Source organism: Tachysurus vachellii, chromosome 22 (assembly GCF_030014155.1).
Source record: "Tachysurus vachellii isolate PV-2020 chromosome 22, HZAU_Pvac_v1, whole genome shotgun sequence".
Lineage (NCBI taxonomy): Eukaryota > Metazoa > Chordata > Actinopteri > Siluriformes > Bagridae > Tachysurus > Tachysurus vachellii.
Window position 1 is genome coordinate 3,277,613 of NC_083481.1, and position 19,605 is coordinate 3,297,217.

The 19,605-nt window shown below is 38.2% G+C and overlaps 2 protein-coding genes across 2 annotated transcripts; one reads left to right on the forward strand and one right to left on the reverse strand.

The window, feature by feature from the left end:
• Positions 1-7,556: 7,556 nt before the first annotated feature.
• snrpe (small nuclear ribonucleoprotein polypeptide E) lies at positions 7,557-11,754 on the reverse strand. Its single transcript, XM_060858662.1, has 5 exons — positions 11,562-11,754; positions 10,977-11,003; positions 10,247-10,309; positions 7,866-7,944; positions 7,557-7,771 (listed from the first exon to the last, which is right to left on the reverse strand). Exons 1-5 carry the CDS (start codon positions 11,613-11,615, stop codon positions 7,716-7,718), a joined length of 279 nt encoding a protein of 92 aa, XP_060714645.1. The 5' UTR covers positions 11,616-11,754; the 3' UTR covers positions 7,557-7,715.
• A 3,152-nt stretch (positions 11,755-14,906) lies between these two features.
• On the forward strand, positions 14,907-19,506 carry yod1 (YOD1 deubiquitinase). Its single transcript, XM_060858613.1, has 3 exons — positions 14,907-14,994; positions 17,171-17,387; positions 18,663-19,506. The coding sequence occupies exons 2-3, from the start codon at positions 17,180-17,182 to the stop codon at positions 19,346-19,348; spliced, it is 894 nt and encodes a 297-aa protein (XP_060714596.1). The 5' UTR covers positions 14,907-14,994; positions 17,171-17,179; the 3' UTR covers positions 19,349-19,506.
• Positions 19,507-19,605: the final 99 nt, after the last annotated feature.

The following is a 19,605-nucleotide window of genomic DNA, read 5'->3' on the forward strand; positions in this document are numbered from 1 at the left end:
TTAATTTCATCTGAGGGAGTTTTCCCTCATCACCGTTATTCAGAAATTTACACATTTCTGTAAAGCTGCTTTGTGTAAAAATGTCTACTGTTGAAGCGACATACAAATAAAAATAAACTGAACTTGATTCAGGGTGGAGTTTTTATTTCAGCTTTAGGACACCGAGAGCATCTGTGATGTGTCATCAAGAACCTATATAATAGACCAGACCAGATGGTTTGTTGAGAAGGAGATCATATTAAAGCATTATTATTACTAATAACTGACAGAAAGAACCACAAAGGTGTTTCCGCAGCGATGCCACCGAAGAACCTTTCAGTAATTGTCTCTCATTTGTTTTTAGTGCCATAAAGATCCTTTTTACAGTCTAAAGAACATTTTCCCACAACAAAGAACCTTGTGCAATGGAAACCTTGCATGGATGATAAAGGTTCTTCTAAGAACCACGCACCTTGACAAAGAACCGTTTCTGGACCTTTAAAGAAGTGCAGGCCTAAAATCAGCTTCGAGAGGTTGCTTTATTAAGTCAAGGCACAAAGCACAGCCAACACGCTCCATATGCGTGTGGAGACACCATACGAGGTCCAGTGATGAGGAAACAAATCCTCATGCAATATACACGTCCAATAAAATCATACAAAAGTCTGAGCTCATCCAGCTTAGATCCGTGTCTAACCTAATTGTCTAACGGCAACGAAGGCAAAGGTAGGACCCTATCGTCTTTTTTCTCTTTCCGTAGGCAGTTTGTTCTCAGCCACCCACAGTTTAGTGCTGAGCAAAAAACAAACAGTGGAGAGAATAAAAGGGCCGACTCTCTCTGTGGGGGCTGAAGGGAATATTGGCGGTGGCCCACACAAAGCCGGCCCTGAAAATAGCCCCCGGCACAATGAGACCTGCCACTCGGTGTATGAGATAATGTCTAATTGAAAACAGTGCGCCTATTGTCCTGCTGTCACCGGCCCTATTGTCCAGGTCCACCCCCCCTCCTTTTTTTTCCATTGATGCAGCACGATTGTTCCCTGCCATTGTGGTTCGTGTACCTCTCTCTCTCTGTCTGTATTGTTATAATTTCATTACTCGTTTGTTTTTTGTTCCTCATCTCTTTTCGCTCTGCTGCAGGTCTTTTGTTCTGAACATTTAAGCACTCCATACCGAGTCGCCACCACAGTATGTGTGTCTGTGTGAGTGTATTTTATTGACAAATAAACAGAAAGCTAGTTATAAAAAGAGGGAAATGGCCCATTTTAGAGGCACGAAGGGTGAGAAGTTCTTTTGTCGTTTGCATAAAGCAATAAATACGACTAACGCTTTCAGTAAGCCCATTTGACTATTCATGCAAATGGATGATATCGGGTTTAGGTTAATAACGGACACAGCGCCGAAGCAATTAGGTGAACACCTGCGCAGCCCTCTTCGTAAGGGCATTGGATTTAAGTAAACCTAACCCACTTTGCTTTTAATATAAACTACCAGAAGTCCTACGTTGCACTTTCACGACCCCGTCTCCTATCATCGACTTTTTAACAGCATGGCGATGTTAAAATGGTGCTGAAAAGAAGGCATGTTTGGAACTCGGTCATTATTTGCTCAGACAAAGGACGGACACTTTCTCACCTTTGGTTATACCCTGGACCGATTCCCACCTTTCCCACTGCACGTTATAGCCAAAAGAGTTCGAACAATGAAAAATGCTTCTCTGTTTCCTCGGCCTGAATGTTCAAACAAAAGGCCTTATCAGAAGCTGAAGATTATTGCATGCGTTAATTGTAGAAATATGAAGGTACTATGTGTTGCTGCTGTGCTGTTTAAACAAGATAAGAAACACCGTAATGTCATGAACTGCTCGTTCTGAGCCGTTTTTCACTGGAAAACATGACCACTGTTTTTTAAAGTAAGCCTGGAGCGAGTGTGGAGGTTATGGCTGGGTGGTGAAGGTGAAACCTCTTGAGATACGAGATTCTCAAACACGGTAAAGAACGATTCATCAGCGAGATTCGACAGAGCTGAAACATGGGGAAGATCTGAATTAAAAACGATTCATTATAATGCTACAATGAGACTTTCAAGGCTGTGAAAATATAACACAATGACTGGATCATTGAAAAGTATGGAATGTTAAGTAGAAAAAACAAATCAAATGGTTATTATTATTCTTATTATTATTATTAGAAGTTATTTTGCAATTTTTCCTCCTAATGTGTCTATTTTTTCAAATTGTGCTTTTTGATCGTCAATTAAAAGGCAAATGTTAAATACATCTAATATTTTTTGAATAAACCTTTTAAGAGTTTTTGTATATATTTTTACTCTATTTTACAAATATAGAACAATAGTATACAATAGAACTATATTGTATACTTTCGTGGAAATAAAGTACTACAATAATATTATGCCAATAAAACTCATTAAACGGTTAAAAGATCATTCTTACAGATTGTTCTAGATTATATTCACACTATCATGTGGAAAAAAAACAACGCATGTATAAAAGCGATAAGGATACGTAAAGTGTTCTAAAAGTGCACTGTATTTTTATGGCATAGATTTGACTACGTTGTCGATTGAAAAAAGTTAATTATATTCAGAATATTTCAAATTCAGCCTTTTTGCCTACGCTATTTAGAAATTCATAACAGAAATAGAGAACGAGGTGGAAAAAAAGGAAACGTTGAAATGCCTCTGCAATTAAAAGAATCAGATGAGCAGTAACTAAAAAAAGGTTTGATTTAGCATTAAAGGATTGTGTTGCACCTAGGATTTTGTACATTTCTGGTAATCTAGTCAGCATGTGTAGTTTTATATATACACAAATATATATATAGTGTTTGTGTGTGCGTGTGTGTACTGATCCTTGTGGGTGGTGAGGTACTGAGATGTGAGCCGGGCAGCCACCTGGCTGGTCAGAGCTAAGGTACGAGACAGGTCATGGGGAGAGACCAAACAAAAGAGCTGCTTCTAACAATCACTCCCGCTGGAACAGGAAGGCCTCACGGGATCAGGCAGGATAGCGATCTGACCCGGGCAGCGTTTCCGTCGACTAAATCCCGAGAGCCACAGACAGCTAAGCCGACCATGACAGGCTCGGTCATGGAGTTTCCCACAGCCTGGCCATGTCGATATGAGGCAGAGGCCCAGTCTCTGGGGCTCATGGGTAGACGAAAAAGCACAAAAGACTTGGATGAGAAGGTTTTTTTGGTAACTTGGCAAACATGAAAACCTCCAGAAAACATGGCATCATGTTGGACTGAGAGAACAAAAGGGTCACCTAGTTTGTTTGGGGTGTTGAACACTTTCTTTCAAGTGACTGTAAACTTTTTTACTAAAAGGAAGCTAAAAAAAAGAAAAGAAAAACTCACTGTAAAGTCAGAGTTAGTATTAAACATGTAGCAATCAAGGATTATTGTGTCATAAAATATAAGAGCCAATCATGTGGCAACATGAAAATTAAGGCTATGAAATGCCCAGTATGCCAGAAGGAAGCAGCAGAGCATGTAAACATGGGGGGAATTTAATATTTTACATACAAAACCTAGCATTGGGAAACCTAGCAAACACTTTGAAATACACACTTAACATTTAGTGACACATTTAGATAAATCTGATATGGTGCATGGATTCTGGTGAATGCGCTTCATTAAGAAACTCTTAAAAATTCTCGAAGCATTTCTGTTTTTATCTACAGTCATGTCACATAGTTTGTTATTCAATATGGAAAATGTTTTCTTCATCCAACATCTGAGCATATTTTAATGCTCAATAAAAGGATTTCTAGCATGATTATACTTTACATAAAGCGTCAGGGATGTTACATGAAATGATATTTTTCGGCCAGACAAGACAAGCCGGATTCCTTCAGGAAGAAATTTGTCCTGTTGCATGTTTGCATTAATGCACCATCTGTTGCACTCAGTTCAAAGACTCCAAAAAGTGGTTAATAAATAAATAAATAAATAAAACCAAACAAAACGTGGAAATCATGCGGAAAGAGATCTGGTGTTTTCGTGGAAGTGGCAGACACTCAAACTCAAACAGATCATGCTGCAACAAGACACCGGTACACACTAAGTCCAGGTCGTGTCAGCCTTTATTACGGATGTTGTCTGAGTGATAGTTGATGAGTCATGTAAATGACAGATATGTACAATCTGTTTGTCTAAGCATTGCACTTTCATCACTCGTCAAGTTTTCAATTGACTCACCCAGCAGCTTTAAGTATGATGAACTGCCAAATACAGAATTTACACACCATGCTGACAGGGTTGACATTTATTTCTCACTTTCTCCAGTGTGTCTTGAGGTTCTCCTGTTAGGGTTCGTTTAAAACATATAATAAAATACAAATAGCAGCACTGTGTTACATGATAGAGTCGAGGATTATATCAGTCATTTTATGTTGCTCATTTAAACTACTGCTAGCCTGAACATGTAGAGGAGTGCAATAAATTAACTTTATACAAATCTAGAACGAATCACATAGTACAGTTTTATAAGGGAAATGATTTATTACATCTCTCTGGTTCCTCACAAGGTTTCTTCCTCATATCGTTTCAGGGAGCTTTTCCTCACCATCGTGACCTCTGACTTGCTCATTAGAGATAAATTTTATAATTTTTATCCTGAATGTATTTATTTCTATAAAGCTCCTTTGTGACATTGTCCATTGGTAAAATGTTGTTGCTATACAGTACAAATATAACTGAATTGATTTAAATCATAAAGTCGTTGAAGCGGCGCTCAGGTGTGAAATGCTTGCTCATTAACATGCAGGCAGATGCTGGGCAAAACATTACCTGCTGTGTTAATTCATCCATCTTTAGTAAATGTTCCATCCCGGTCAGTGTCTGAGGTTTTAAATGAATGATTTGTTTATATTTTTGGGGAAAAGCGCCTATAGTTTGCTAGCAAATATGACACAAAGGTACAATCTTTCAGAAGAGATTGGTTAGACACTTCTCTATAAGCTCTCATCTATAAACAGGCATCTTTGAGAATGATGGATTGTGTTTCTACACAATGGAGTAACAAGTTTGCTTAAGACATTTTCCTTGAAAAGATAATGCCGAATCTCGAAGAGTGGTACGCGGCCTTTAATCGTGCACAAACCCGTACTCTGAGACACACTATATTCACGTCCCCACAGAGATAAAACGAAAGCCTGATGCAATATCACTGCGGTTTCAATCCACAGGCAGCTACCGAGCACTTGCGGTCGGAGTTCTGAAGTAACACTCGATGTGTGTGTGTGTGTGTGTGTGTGTGTGTAGGGGGGGTCTGGAGTCAGCAACTGACTTCCTACCACTGAAGCTGCAGAATGCAGCACATGGTACTCCAGCTTTCCACAAGAACTTGCAAACTCGCTGAAAGTAATTGAGATGCCACTTCCTTCTCAGGTTGTCGGCGAGTTCCTATCTATGAAGCTTCCCCTCCACCAGCAGCAGAACCTCCTGCCTCAGTAACAGAGCTCATCAATGGAGGAACATGGCACTGTGCGGTGCTTTTGCTGACATGCGACACCTTTCATATTTTCAGATCGTTATCGCATTTCCTGTTGAAGAAAACGGCTGTTATTAATAGATAATGCATTTGGTTTTGTTTCCTTTAGATATTTTTTTTCTAGATGTTACTAAACAATGTATTGATCACAATTGAGTAGAGTGGATCATAATAAATATATATAAAGAAGCCAGGTGTTTTAATAGTTTATAGCTGAATCTATGAAGAGGAAAAACAAGCATACACATTTATAATGAGCTATAAAATTCTACAATATTTCTCATTGAGTTTATAAAAAAGGTCATCAATGTCACTCGTTTATTATCATGAATAAGGTGTGATCATTCTTCAACAGGTGTGTAAATGGATGTACTGCCCTCTTGTGGGTTGGTAAAACGTTTGTAAGAACCATTATGGCATTTTCTAAGAAAAAAAATTACCAGCATTGCTTAGAGCTGAAGTCTGATTCCCATCACACACCACCACCCATCAGAGGAAATAAATCATCAGCACTTCTGTGTTATCATGATGAACCTTGAAACATTACTTGCCTGGCACACAATTTTTTAAATAAAATTGTCTTCCTCAATGGAGTCTTAGAACAGATCCATCTAAATAAATAAGTTTATTTACTGAGGTAAAACATCTTTATTTACTGAGGTAAAACATATTTTTTACTTAAGTTAAAACATCGTTATTTACTGAGGTAAAACATTTTTTACTGAGGTAAAACATCTTTATTTACTTAGGGTAAAACATCTTTATTTACTGAGGTAAAACATCTTTATTTACTGAGGTAAAACATCTTTATTTACCAAGGTAAAACATTTTTTTACTGAGGTAAAACATCTTTATTTACTAAGGTAAAACATCAGAAATGTTGTTCCTTAAAATTCTGAAATCTTTCAAAGCAGCTTCACAGAACATAAGAAATACTACAAAAAGTTTAGCTTTAAGTTTAAGATTAATATTAGACTTACATTTAAATGTGTTTGCATTTATCTCTAATGAACAAGCCTGAAGTGACTGAGGTGACTGTGGCGAGGAAAAACTCCCTTACTTGGAAGAGCAACCAGACTGAAAAGTGAACCTCGTCCTCATTTGGGTTACACTGGAGGGTGTGATTATAAACTGTTATAAACACTAGAGTGTGTTAGTATGCATAATGTCCTTGCTACAGTCAAATACAGTCTGACAGTTGTGTATTGATTACACAGGACAGTTGTTGTCCTAAGAGACCACATGTAGTCAGCATCTACTATCAAGAGATCACAACTCAGTACCTCAGGAACACTTGTGCTTCTGTTGTGCTTATTGAAACTTGTATCATTTCTTTTAATGGGTTCTGTGTTTAAGAATCTGTCTCATATAGTGTTCCAGTTGTAATATGGCATCTTACTCAGAGCACAGCAACACCCCGTAACAAACATACGTCACAGATTTGTTTTAACGCCACACTGCAGTTGAGCGTTTCGCCCAGCTTAGTAGCAGGAAGACAAATATTAAGTTAGGAAAACGTCATGATGCCATGAGCACAAAGACAAACTATTTAGTTATTTTTTTTATTTAAAGAAACTCCTGAAGCTTTGATAAGATTAGTTTATCCATATACTTTTTTTCCTTAAGCAAACACAAACGGTTTCATTCATAAACACTATTTACTTTTTTCCTGCAGGCCTACAATATTTAAGTCATGACCGATTAACAGATTTAATCTTACCCCTTTTAAAGGGTCTCAAAAATAAGAGCTTGCAAAATAAAATAGAAATATAACCCAAAACACACACACTTCAACACTCTTCAAGGTTTTCACTAGTGATGCACTCAAACAAACCAAGTTTATCACATTAAAAATATAAAAAATAAATAAAATAAAATAAAGTGTGTGTGTGTGTGTGGGGGGGGGGGGATAATGATACAAAAAATCTAGCTATACTGTATATTTTATTTAGGGGAATAGTTATGTAAGCTAGACATTGCATAATGTACAACAGTAATTCGTTTTTATTCAAATGTTCAGATAAGTTGATACGAGATAGAAAAAAAACACGACACGGTCAAAATCAAAAACAAAAATTCTTTAATGGGGTTTGTTCACAAAAACATGAGGCATTATAAATCACTGCTTAGAAATAAGTCAAAAATCCAACAAATGAACCCAAGGCTATGGAAAAAAACAATCAGACAATACTCCATCATTGTTCCATGAAATCGAGACGAGGTTAATTTGAGACGCTCTGTAGCAGCGTGATGTTGTCTCCTTTCAGCATGATCCTCCCTGTTGGACAGAACAAAAAGGACACAAAGTGAAATTACAAGTTATGTCTACTTTATTTTTTAAAACACAACAGCACATTCAATGAAGTTTTTACCTAAAGGTTTCCTGTTCTTGGTCTTCATGTGCACTTCCTCTGCATCATCCAGAACCAAGTTCATGTACTCATCAAAACCCTAGAATTAAAAAAAAAACATTCATTTTTTATGGCGAATCTAATTTTTCACTGAAAAAACTCTTAAACCTGTAACACAAGTTTCATTAGTTCTTGTTTTTTTTTTAAGATAAAGCAATAGCTGAAATTCTGAATTTTGATTTCACCAATCATCTACATCTATTCTCAATTTCAATTCTCATTTTCATTCATTCACTCTCGATAACAGCAGCTCTGAATGTTGTGCCACTGCCAGTCACAGGATTATATTAATGCGTTCGTTTAAACACCAACTTGTTTCTAGGAACTTGTTTCAGCCTGTTGTGTACTTATTAAAAACAGACGTATTTACTATTAATAATAGCAAAGAAAAACATTAAATCTAACTGAAAAAACGGCATGCTGGTTTTTTTAAGTAAGGATAAATGTAAACACTGAGTAAAAACTGAACCTGATGATCTCTTGGTTCATTAACAATGCTGAGGAACGGAATCAGGGAATACAATTAAGACACAGTTTATTACAATTGCATCCTTCCTAATTGTATGTTTTGGTTTATATCACAGTGCAGTCGAATTGTATGTAATCTGGGAGGTTTTTTTAAGCTCCAGCCGTTACATAAATGACACCTTTACTATTAATGCACTCGTTATTTTATTGTTAGAACATCTAAAGTGGTGTGAAAAAGTGTTGGCCCTTTCCTGATTTTTTTTTCCACTTCTGTCACGCTTTAATGTTTCAGATCAAACAAATTTATATATTAGTCAAAGATAAGTAAACACAACATGCAGTTTTTAAATAAAGGTTTTTATTATTAAGGGAAAACAACATCAAAACCTACATGGCCCTGTGTGAAAGTGTTTGCCCCCCTAAACCTAATAACTGGTTGTGCCGCCCTTAGCAGCAAGAACAGCAATCAAGCTTTTGCGATAACTTGCAATGAGTCTTACAGCGCTGCGGAGGAATTTTGGTCCACTCATGTTTGCAGAATTGTAATTCAGCCACATTGGTGGGTTTTTGAGCATAAACCGCCTTTTTTTTTTTTAAGGTCATGCCACAGCATTTCAATAGGATTCAGGTCAGGACTTTCTTCATTTTGTTTTTCTTCAGCCATTCAGAGGTGGATTTGCTGGTGTGTTTTGTATCATTGTCCTAATACTCCTTTGGGAGTATTTTCCCAAAAGTCATGAAGATTAAGATGTTTTCTGGCAAATCTGAGACAAGCCTTTATGTTCTTTTTGCTAGGCAGCAGTTTTAACTGAGGCCTGCAGTTCTTTGGATGTTGTTGTGGGGTCTTTTGTGACATCTTGGATGAATCATCGCTGCGCCCTTGGGGTCATTTTGGTCAGCCAGCCACTCCTGGGAAGGTTCACCGCTGTTCCACGTTTTTGCCATTTGTGAATAATGGCTCTCACTGTGGTTCACTAGAGGCCCAAAGCTTTAGAAATGGCTTTATAACCTTTCCCAGACTGATAGATCTCAATTACTTTCTCTCTCATTTGTTTAGATCTCTGCATGATGTGTAGCTTTTGAGGATCTTTTGGTCTACTTCACTTTGTTCAGTCAGGTCTTATTTAAGTGATTTCTTGATTGCGAAAAGGTGTGGCAGTAATCAGGCCTGGGTGTGGCTAGAGAAATTGAGCTCAGGTGTGAAACCAAAGTTATGTTTTAACAGGGGGGCAAACACTTTTTCACACAGGGCCATGTGGGTTTGGATTTTATTTTCCCTTGATAATAAAAATCTTCATTTAAAAAACGCATGTTGTGTTTACTTGTGTTATCTTTGACTAACATTTAAATTTGTTTGATGATCCGAATCATTAAAGTCTGACAAACGTGTAAAAAAATTAACACTTTCACACCACTGTATACTAACAGTTCATACACAGGGACTTGCACTTGGATGCACGACATAATCTAAGACCAATAAACTGTTCTTTAATAAAACACAACAATGTACATCAGAATGACGATACGTTGGCGTTTTTGTTAGGATACATTTATAGAAGTCTCAAACATCAGCACTTTGTAATGCTTATGGTAAAGTTTCCCAGCACAGGAAAATCTTCAGGAGAGACAACCTATTGTGTAAATTAACGTAAGCGATAGCAGGAACTAACAAGGCATTCAGGTCCCCGTGCAAATCAGTGCAAGTAAAGTTCACATGAACACAAAGAAAGTTCTCACGAAACAGGAGATATCAATCACGTCAAAAGTAAATGTCAGTATCAAAACGCCAGAGCATAGATCCTTCCAGAAACAGAGGTGTAACCCTTATGACGTTGCACGTTTAAACTGTAGCATGGTGATGCATGTTCACTCACGATAATGCAGCCTTCTATCCGCATGTTGATCTGCTCGTACAGCCAAACCTGGATACGGGATCTCTGCAAGGATGAAAAGAATGACAGGAAAAAATATGCTTCATTATAAAAAGACAACTGACTTGCATTATATGTGATGTATCGTTTTCTAAGAGGATTCAAAGTAGTCTTGGACAAGCATTACATTACTACAACAGTATATCGTCGCTGTCAGACGGAATCCTCATATCTCCAAAATCATTATTTTTCAGGAAATTAAAAAAACGCCGTACCTTATCTGCAGTGCACAGGGTTTAGTCCGCGTTGCAGTGTATTGTCTTGTGCTAAATTCCTGTCCTCAGACGAGCACCAGAACTAGCGGGGGTCAAGATTTTTTTTTCTTTGAGCCCAGTGATTTGCAGACATTTACCTCAGAAGACGTGTTGATTCGTTGCGACTCTTCTTGAGGAGAAATATGCCACAAAGCTCTCCCGTGGAGTGAGGAAGAGGTGGACAGTTGAAGTGTCCAATGGAGTTATGAGATTTGTGCTCAAGCTATTTTCAAGACTTTAGATTGGTTAATAACTTAAAAATTACAGACCCACGTGGGGACTGACCAATAGCATCGATATGTGAAAAAATATGAAATTGACCGAATTTGGACATACGAGGTTTCCGCCCGACAGCGACGATATGTAAGAGTGTGGTAAATGAACAAGTTATATGTATATATATATAAAGTAATACTTACATTCTGTAGATACCTGAAAATAAGGTTCTGGGTTGATAAAGTCAAGGCCAAGCAACAAGCATTATATTTACATTTAAGAAGAAAAAAAAAAAACTTACCAAATTATACCAAACACATCTCATTGTCTCAACTAGTGATAGGAATTCATACTCATTTACATGAGTCAGATCAGATCAGACAGACACGCACGCACGCAGACACGCATGCACACGCACACAGACACGCATGCACATGCACACGCACACAGACACGCACGCACACACACACACAGACAGACACACAGACAGATACAGACAGACACAGACAGACACAGACAAGCAGACAGACACACAGACAGATACACACACACAGACAGACAGACAGACACACACACACACAGACAGACAGACAGACACACACACACACACACACACACACACACACACAAAGCAGATTTAATGTGGACTAATCACATACAGGTTTAACAAAACACGTGAAAAAAGCTTAAATACTCGTCCTACTGTTAGCTAGTTGCTAACGTCGCTAAATGAATGAGTTTTCGGCTACATGCTAACATGCTAACCGGCTAACAGCATGAAAGGATACAATGGGTTGCACCATAACCTTCTGAACTTTTTGTCCTTGTCCTCTGTACGCCATTATTTAGAAATGATCTCTATATGTTCTTCGCTAAGCGGTAAGAATTCGAAAGAACCGTGAGACTTTGGCGCGTTTAACGAACTCTTCACGTTGTTAAAAGCGACAATGGCCGCGCACCGGAAGTAGAATTACGTTTTAGATAATCATGCGTCATCAAGTGGCGCAGCGCCACGTGCGTCATGGAGGCCATGCGTTCATAAGCCCACATCAAGTCAAGTCAAGCCAAGTCAAGCAGCTTTTATTGTCATTTCAACCATATATAGCTGTTGCAGTACACAGTGAAATGAGACACCGTTTCTCCAGGACCATGGGGCTACATAAAACAAACACAGAGCTATGAGGATTTAGTAAGTTAATCCTAGCCACATAACGTGCATCTGTGCAACCTGGTGTAAACAGTGCAGGACAAGACAAACAAGACAGTGCAGACAAAAAATTACAAGACAATACAAAAAATACAATACACAAATGACAATAAACAGAAGCAGCGGTGTCCAGTGTAAATACTGTATGTTCAACAATATTGCGTGCCCTGTGTGCAAAACAGCAAATGACTGAAATGTAAGACACTGTGCAAAGAGCAAAAAAGTGTGCAAAAACAGCATGTAAACAGGTTGATGGATGTAAACAGCATGTAAACAGGTTGATGGATATATATTGGGAGTGTGTGTATTTAGTGTAGGTCTGTGCAGTCCATGCAGTTGATGTGCATGTGTGTGTTGTGCTCAGTACAGTTCAGTATCAGTTATTAAGGAGTCTGATGGCTTGTGGGAAGAAACTGTTACACAGTCTGGTCGTGAGGGCCCGAATGCTTCGGTACCTTTTACTGCAGCAGGGTGAAGAGTGTGTGTGAGGTGTGTGTGAGGTCCACAATGCTGTTGGCTTTGTGGATGCAGCGTGTGGTGTAAGTGTCCATGATAGAGGAAAGAGAGTCTCCAATGATCTTCTCAGCTGTCCTTACTATCCGCTGCAGGGTCCTGCGATCCGAGATAGTGCAGTTCCCAAACCAGACAGTGATGCAGCTACTCAGAATGCTCTCAATGGTCCCTCTGTAAAAAGTAGTCATAACACCTAAATAAGCGCATTATAACAACCACAAGTAGTGGGACCCAGTACAGTACAGAGGAGTCGGTTATATAATCGTCACATACAAATCAAATAAACCTTCTTTAAAAATAATAATAATTATGAAGATAAAAATCCATTTAAACAGTCATGTTGATTGAATTGTTTGCATTCATGGCGAGTCCATGATTGTGGTGCATGATTGTGGAGCTTTTGAAACCTTTTAAAATTATATTTTGACAAAACTTCAATCTCTACTCTTAACCTGATATCTTGTTGTATATGATGTTTGCGGGTCATTCATGCATCCACCCAAAATTCTCATTAACCTCACATCCAATGGTTCAATTTGCAGACCTTTTTTTAGGCACATGATATTGATTTACAAATTTGACAATTTCACCATTAGCAGGGATAATAAAACATAATTTATTTCTAAAATTAATATATATATATATATATATATATATATATATATATATATATATATATATATATATATATATATTATATTATATATATATATTATATATAATATTCAATAGAAATAATACTTTAAATTATTAGACTTTTCATGTTATACAACGCTTATTAGTAAATATAATATAAAGAATAGAATATGTGAATATGAAAATATATTAAATATATTAGTAAAGCCCAATATCACTGTGTGAAAATCGAACCCATGTTGTGTCAGTCAGCAGTATGGTCTGGTCTTTGGACGTGGAGTTTGCACGTTTTCTGCACTTTATAATTTTCTGGTGGTTGTATACATAGACACCGCTGTCTCTGGTGTTCATGTACAAGCATTATTCGGCCTAAAAACCGTAAATAAAACCTTAAAAAACGTAAATAGCACCATATTGAATCCAGAGTGGCCGCTGCGTGCTACTGCCGAGCCGCCATCTTGAATCTTCCTTGTACTTTTTGTATTGTCTTGTAACTTTTTGTCTGCAGTGTTATAATTATAAACTATTGTAGAAATGACATTATTTACATTTACATTATTTACTGTAGAGTGTCACCCAAATGAGGATGAGGTTCCTTTCTGAATCTGGTTTCTCTCAAGGTTTCTTCCTCATGTCCTCTCAGGGAGTTTTTCCTTGCTGCCTTCGCCTCCGGCTTGCTCATTAGGGATAGGGATAAATATATAGTATTTTAAATTTAAAGTTAATCTTTTTAAAATACATTTTAAACTTTGATTGTATATATTCACTTATTTATTTGTATCCTTATTTTTTCTTCTTCTTCTTCTTATATATTTATTTCTTTTTTTTCTCTCTCTTTTGTTTCCATACGTCTGTAAAGCTGCTTTGAGACAATGGGGAATTGTTAAAAGCTCTATATAAATAAACTGAATTGAAAATTGTCAAAAGTGTGTAATATTTTAATCACGTCTGTCAAGTAACACGCATTAACATGACAGTCTCTCATTTGGGTCTTTTGTCATGCTCTCCCACCACACATTGTATTTGTCACGCAGAAAAACATACTATTTGTCATATATTTAATACGCCGCAGCGCCCATAATGTATCTGTCCACACCGATGTCTCTATGGAACCGGGCAGGAATCAAGCGCGTCTCCCCTGGAGTTCTTAGTCGAGCCTGACACTTATCAGCCAATCAAAAAAGAGGCTACTCAGTAGCCAATCAGAAAATAGCACTATCTGGGTAAGATTTAACGCAACAACCAATGAAAAAAACATATTCATTAGAGAGGGTATTTTCGATGGTCGGTTTGAACAAAACCTCAACACGAAACAGCTTGTCTCTGAGAGACAGAGATTGAGGACAATTTGATTGAGGACAATTTGTCCTCATTCATGACCCTAAAAATGTCTGGGCTTGAGCTGAACTGTTTTAAATGGGAGACAACATTACAAATGATAAAGGAGTCCAAAAAGGCAACAAACACAATAAACATCAGTCACAATCTCTCTCTCTCTCTCTCTCTCTCTCTCTCACTCACACACACACACACACACACACACACACACACACACACACAAACACACGGGGGGGTTGCTGGGGGGTTGGAAATGTCACTCTGGCCTGTCTTCAAAACTCAAGAGCCCTGTGTACATATTTATATAAATACAATTCGTTTTGTGAAACTTTACACATTTACACATATATAAACGAGTTTATTGAGTTCGTTTATTAACAAAACACAGAGGTCTTGCTAATTTGTGTATTTACTAACTTGTGTAGTCCGCGCACGTTGATGACGTAGTACGCAGACGCTGATGACGACAAACTCACCTTGCTTATTGGTCAGTGTGTTCATTCTGTTGTTATAAGAAGCTCTCCTTGGTGAGTACAGAGGAATATTTGTAAATGTTTTCGACGTTGAAACAATTAGATGTAAAATAACAATCACGTTGCACTTCTGACATGTTTATCTAACGCGATACAAAATTACAACCAGGGCTGCACAACTTTAGCCAGCTAGCTAATGCTAATTAGCTTGTTTTAGCTAGTTTGATTCATTGTGGTTAGCAAACGCCGGTTATTTAACACACACACAGACACACACACAAAAAGACACACACACAAAGACACACACAGTCACACAGACACACACACACAAACACACACAGTCACACACAGTCACACACAGACACACACACACAAACACACACAGTCACACACAGACACACACACAAAAAGACACACACACAAAGACACACACAAACACACACAGTCACACACACACACAGTCACACACAAAGACACACACAGACACACACACAAAGCAGATTTAATGTGGACTGACCACATACAGGTTTAACAATAGACACGGCACATATTTAACACAGATTTAAGTTATGAATTTATGTGCGAATTTTATTATGTTGTGTTTCTGTGCTTTAATGGCTAATAAAATGGCTACATTTCAAAACGCCTTACTGTAATAAACTAGCCTTACTGTAATAAACTAGCCTTACTGTAATAAACTAGCCTTACTGTAATAAACTAGTCCTCTATTCAATTCCACTAGTAATAACAGAAATAGACTTTATTCTGATTTACATTAGAATGTGTATGTTCATATTCCATCAGGTTAAAGTTAGCATGTTTGTTTATAAAGTGCTGCATCAGTGCCTGTGAGTGGACAATGACAGGGGATGTGCTTTTGTTACGTTACTATAGTCAGTGACTGTGAGCTTGCTCTTGTTCTGACTAAATCATTTATTTGGGTAAAAAAAAAAACACGTCGTTTGTTATCAAAAACAAATGTCACCAAGCCAAGGTTCATTTAGTTTGTTATAGAGACATTTCTGTAAGTTAGTGGCTTAATCATTATTTAGTTAGTGGTTTAATCAGTAAATTTATGTTAAAAAAATTTCCCAATATTTTTTATTATATTTAAAGTGTACCGTGTTTTCTTTGGCTGACAAGCTTTGTGAAATAGCTTTGTTTTTGAGCTGTTGAGACTTAGATTAAATCAGTAATAGGTTACACACTACTGCTGCTGTATATTGCACAAAAGCATATTGCACAATACTGTTATTTGCACTTCTCACACTTTGTGTACATCACTGATCAGTCATATATTCTGTATTCATATTTAATACTCACATCACTGATCAGTCATCTATTCTGTATTCATATTTAATACTCATCACTGATCAGTCATCTATTCTGTATTCATATTTAATACTCATCACTGATCAGTCATCTATTCTGTATTCATATTTAATACTCATCACTGATCAGTCATCTATTCTGTATTCATATTTAATACTCATCACTGATCAGTCATCTATTCTGTATTCATATTTAATACTCATCACTGATCAGTCATCTATTCTGTATTCATATTTAATACTCATCACTGATCAGTCATCTATTCTGTATTCATATTTAATACTCATCACTGATCAGTCATCTATTCTGTATTCATATTTAATACTCATCACTGATCAGTCATCTATTCTGTATTCATATTTAATACTCATCACTGATCAGTAATCTATTCTGTATTCATATTTAATACTCATACTGTCAGTATTGTCTCACATCGTCTGTATTGTCTTGTATAGTATAGTGTTATTTATGTCTGTACTTTTGAGAGTCACAAACAGTTGGAACCAAATTCCTTGTGTGTGAACACACTTGGCCAATATACCCCATTCTGATTCTGATTCTGATTCTGATCAGGTAAAATGGGAATACGGCCTGGAATGGATCCCAGAGCATTCCGAAAATACACATCGACATCTAGGGGCAATTAAGAGTAGCTAATCCACCTACTGCAATTTTTTTTGGGAAGTGTCAAGAAACCTTACATGTCGCCCTAACAGTTAATGTAACTTAACAAGGAGATAATAATTATCACCTTTGATAATTTTTGGGTTTTGAGGTTCTGGTTTTCATCAATTTGAAAAACATTAATATTTTATTAAAAAAAAAAACAAAAAAAAAAAACAGACTATCAGGTGTGGATGAAACCGGTCACTGGTCTTGTATTCCTTTCTGTCATCAGGGACTTAGGATGTTGCGATTGCGGTGTAAGGCTAAGAACGGGACTCATCTGATGCAAGGTCTGACGCACCAGTCCTGTGTTCAGGAGTTGAAAGACAAGGTGGAAGAGCTGACAGGAATCCCATGTGATGTGCAGAAAATTATGGTGGGTTACCCACCCACAAGCTTGGATTTCAGCAACGGAGACGCACACCTGAAAGATTTCCCCATAAAATCAGGTGAGGAGGTTTAGAGCAGGACTGAAAAACTCGCAGCCTGATAATCAGATTGATTCAGGCTTGTTAAATGAAATTAGAATCCGTGTTCAGAATTAAAGGAGGTCTTATGAACCTTAATTGAATTACAGGAATTGAAAAATCCTATTCTCTGTTTCTCCACTAGAGGGAAATGTAGAAATGAACTAGAATTAACTAGACTGATCACCTTGGACAAGCTTAACACCACTGAGACAGCATCCATGTCCTGTTGTTGATAGTAAATATTAATTAAAATATTAATTTATTTACAAGACTTTCTGTAAATTTACAATTACTTACAGTAATCTGTTGGATCAGTTCCAGCAATGTTATGTCGTCGAGATTTTAGGCTTTTTTCCCTGATTGTTCCAGGAAATCTAAGTATTGAAAACAGCAACATCTTGTGGCCTGCAAAACACACAGCGTCGATAAGTTCAAGAGCGCTGATTAAAGATGGGGTCTCCGATATTTGAGAAATGCTTCAGAAAACTGAGTCGGGACGACAAGTTAAACAAACATCAAAACAAACGTGTAGCCAATGAGCAGAAAGGGGCGGGGCTTGACAATATGGGCGGAGAGAGTGTTCAGTGCGCATGTGTGACATTAGCAGAAAGCGGTTTTAACATTAACATGGAGGATAAAAACAAAGAAAGAAAGCGAAGAAAGACTTACGATAAGGTAAGAAGTAGGACGTGTTAATATAGGATCAGCTTTCCAGCGCTGGAGAGAACTGAAGGAGCAGGAAGTTGGTCACATATTCACAGATTGGAGTTTCCCGAGTCAATAACTCCTGAGCTAAACACTGTTACTACACAAATAACACCTCTTTTCTATCGTAGTAATGTAGAGACGCAGCTACAACCGTGTTTTGTGTAGTAACAGCGTTTAGCTCAGGAGTTATTGACTCGGGAAACTCCAATCTGTGAATATGTGCACTGAACACTCTCTCCGCCCATATTGACAAGACCCGCCCCTTTCTGCTCATTGGCTACACGATTATTTTGTTTGGTGTCCTAACGCAGTTTTCAGAAGCATTTCTCAAATATCGGAGACCCTAACTTTAAGTTTAAATAGTTCCAAGATAAGATTTGAAAGCTTGTTAACTGTGTTAATCTTTTTACAACTTAGTTTTTTTTAATACAGTCAGGAGAAGAATCATCAGGTCATTTCAGTTTTATTTCTTTTCCTCTATAAACTCAGCAAATCTAACACTAGTTTTCAGTGTTCTTTTCTCATGAGTCCTGAATTCTCTCCTAGGAGACACGCTCATTGTAGAGGAAGAAAAGAACAAGCCTAAAGTCAGCATGCCAAAAACCCCACTCTTGGACAGTCGACCTGTGCTGGAGCGTCGCACGGTGCCCGCTGATAACTCGTGTCTGTTCACCAGTGTTAATTACGTGGTAGAGGGAGGCGTGTATAACGCCGCCTGTTCGTCCGACATGCGGCAGCTGATTGCCCACATCGTAGCCAACGACCCCACCGCGTACAGCGAAGCCGTGCTGGGGAAAAGTAATGAGGACTACTGTGCTTGGATCCGCCGCAGTGACACGTGGGGTGGTGCCATCGAGCTCTCCATCCTGTCTAAGTTTTACCAATGTGAGATCTGTGTGGTCGGCACGCAAACGGTTCGCGTGGACCGATTTGGCGAGGACGCCGGCTACACCAAGCGCGTGCTGCTCATCTACGACGGCATCCACTACGACCCGCTGCAGATGCGTGTGCCCGGGACGGACTGCCCGCCGCAGACCATCTTCTCCACGTCTGACGACGTCGTTCTGGCAGAGGCGCTGGAGCTGGCCGACGAGGCACGCCGCAAACGCCAGTACACGGACGTGAACCGCTTCGCGCTACGCTGCATGACGTGTCAGACTGGCCTAGTGGGACAGAAGGAGGCGAGGGAACACGCCAAGGAGACGGGCCACACTAATTTCGGCGAGGTTTAAAACTTGGCTGATCGCAAACGTCAGACGTGTCTGTTACCACAACGCTACATGTTCTCATGATTTCACAGCTGTGTCTCAGTGAAGTTCTCTACCTCACGTTATTCTGATCCCTCCCCCTTTATTGCAGCTATGGACGACACTGGGTTTTGACATTCTTTTAACAAAGTTTGAAGCATTAATTTGGTGTGTGTGTGTGTGTGTGTGTTGTCACAGTATTGTAATAACATTTTTAAACAAACGTATTAGTAGCAGTTGAG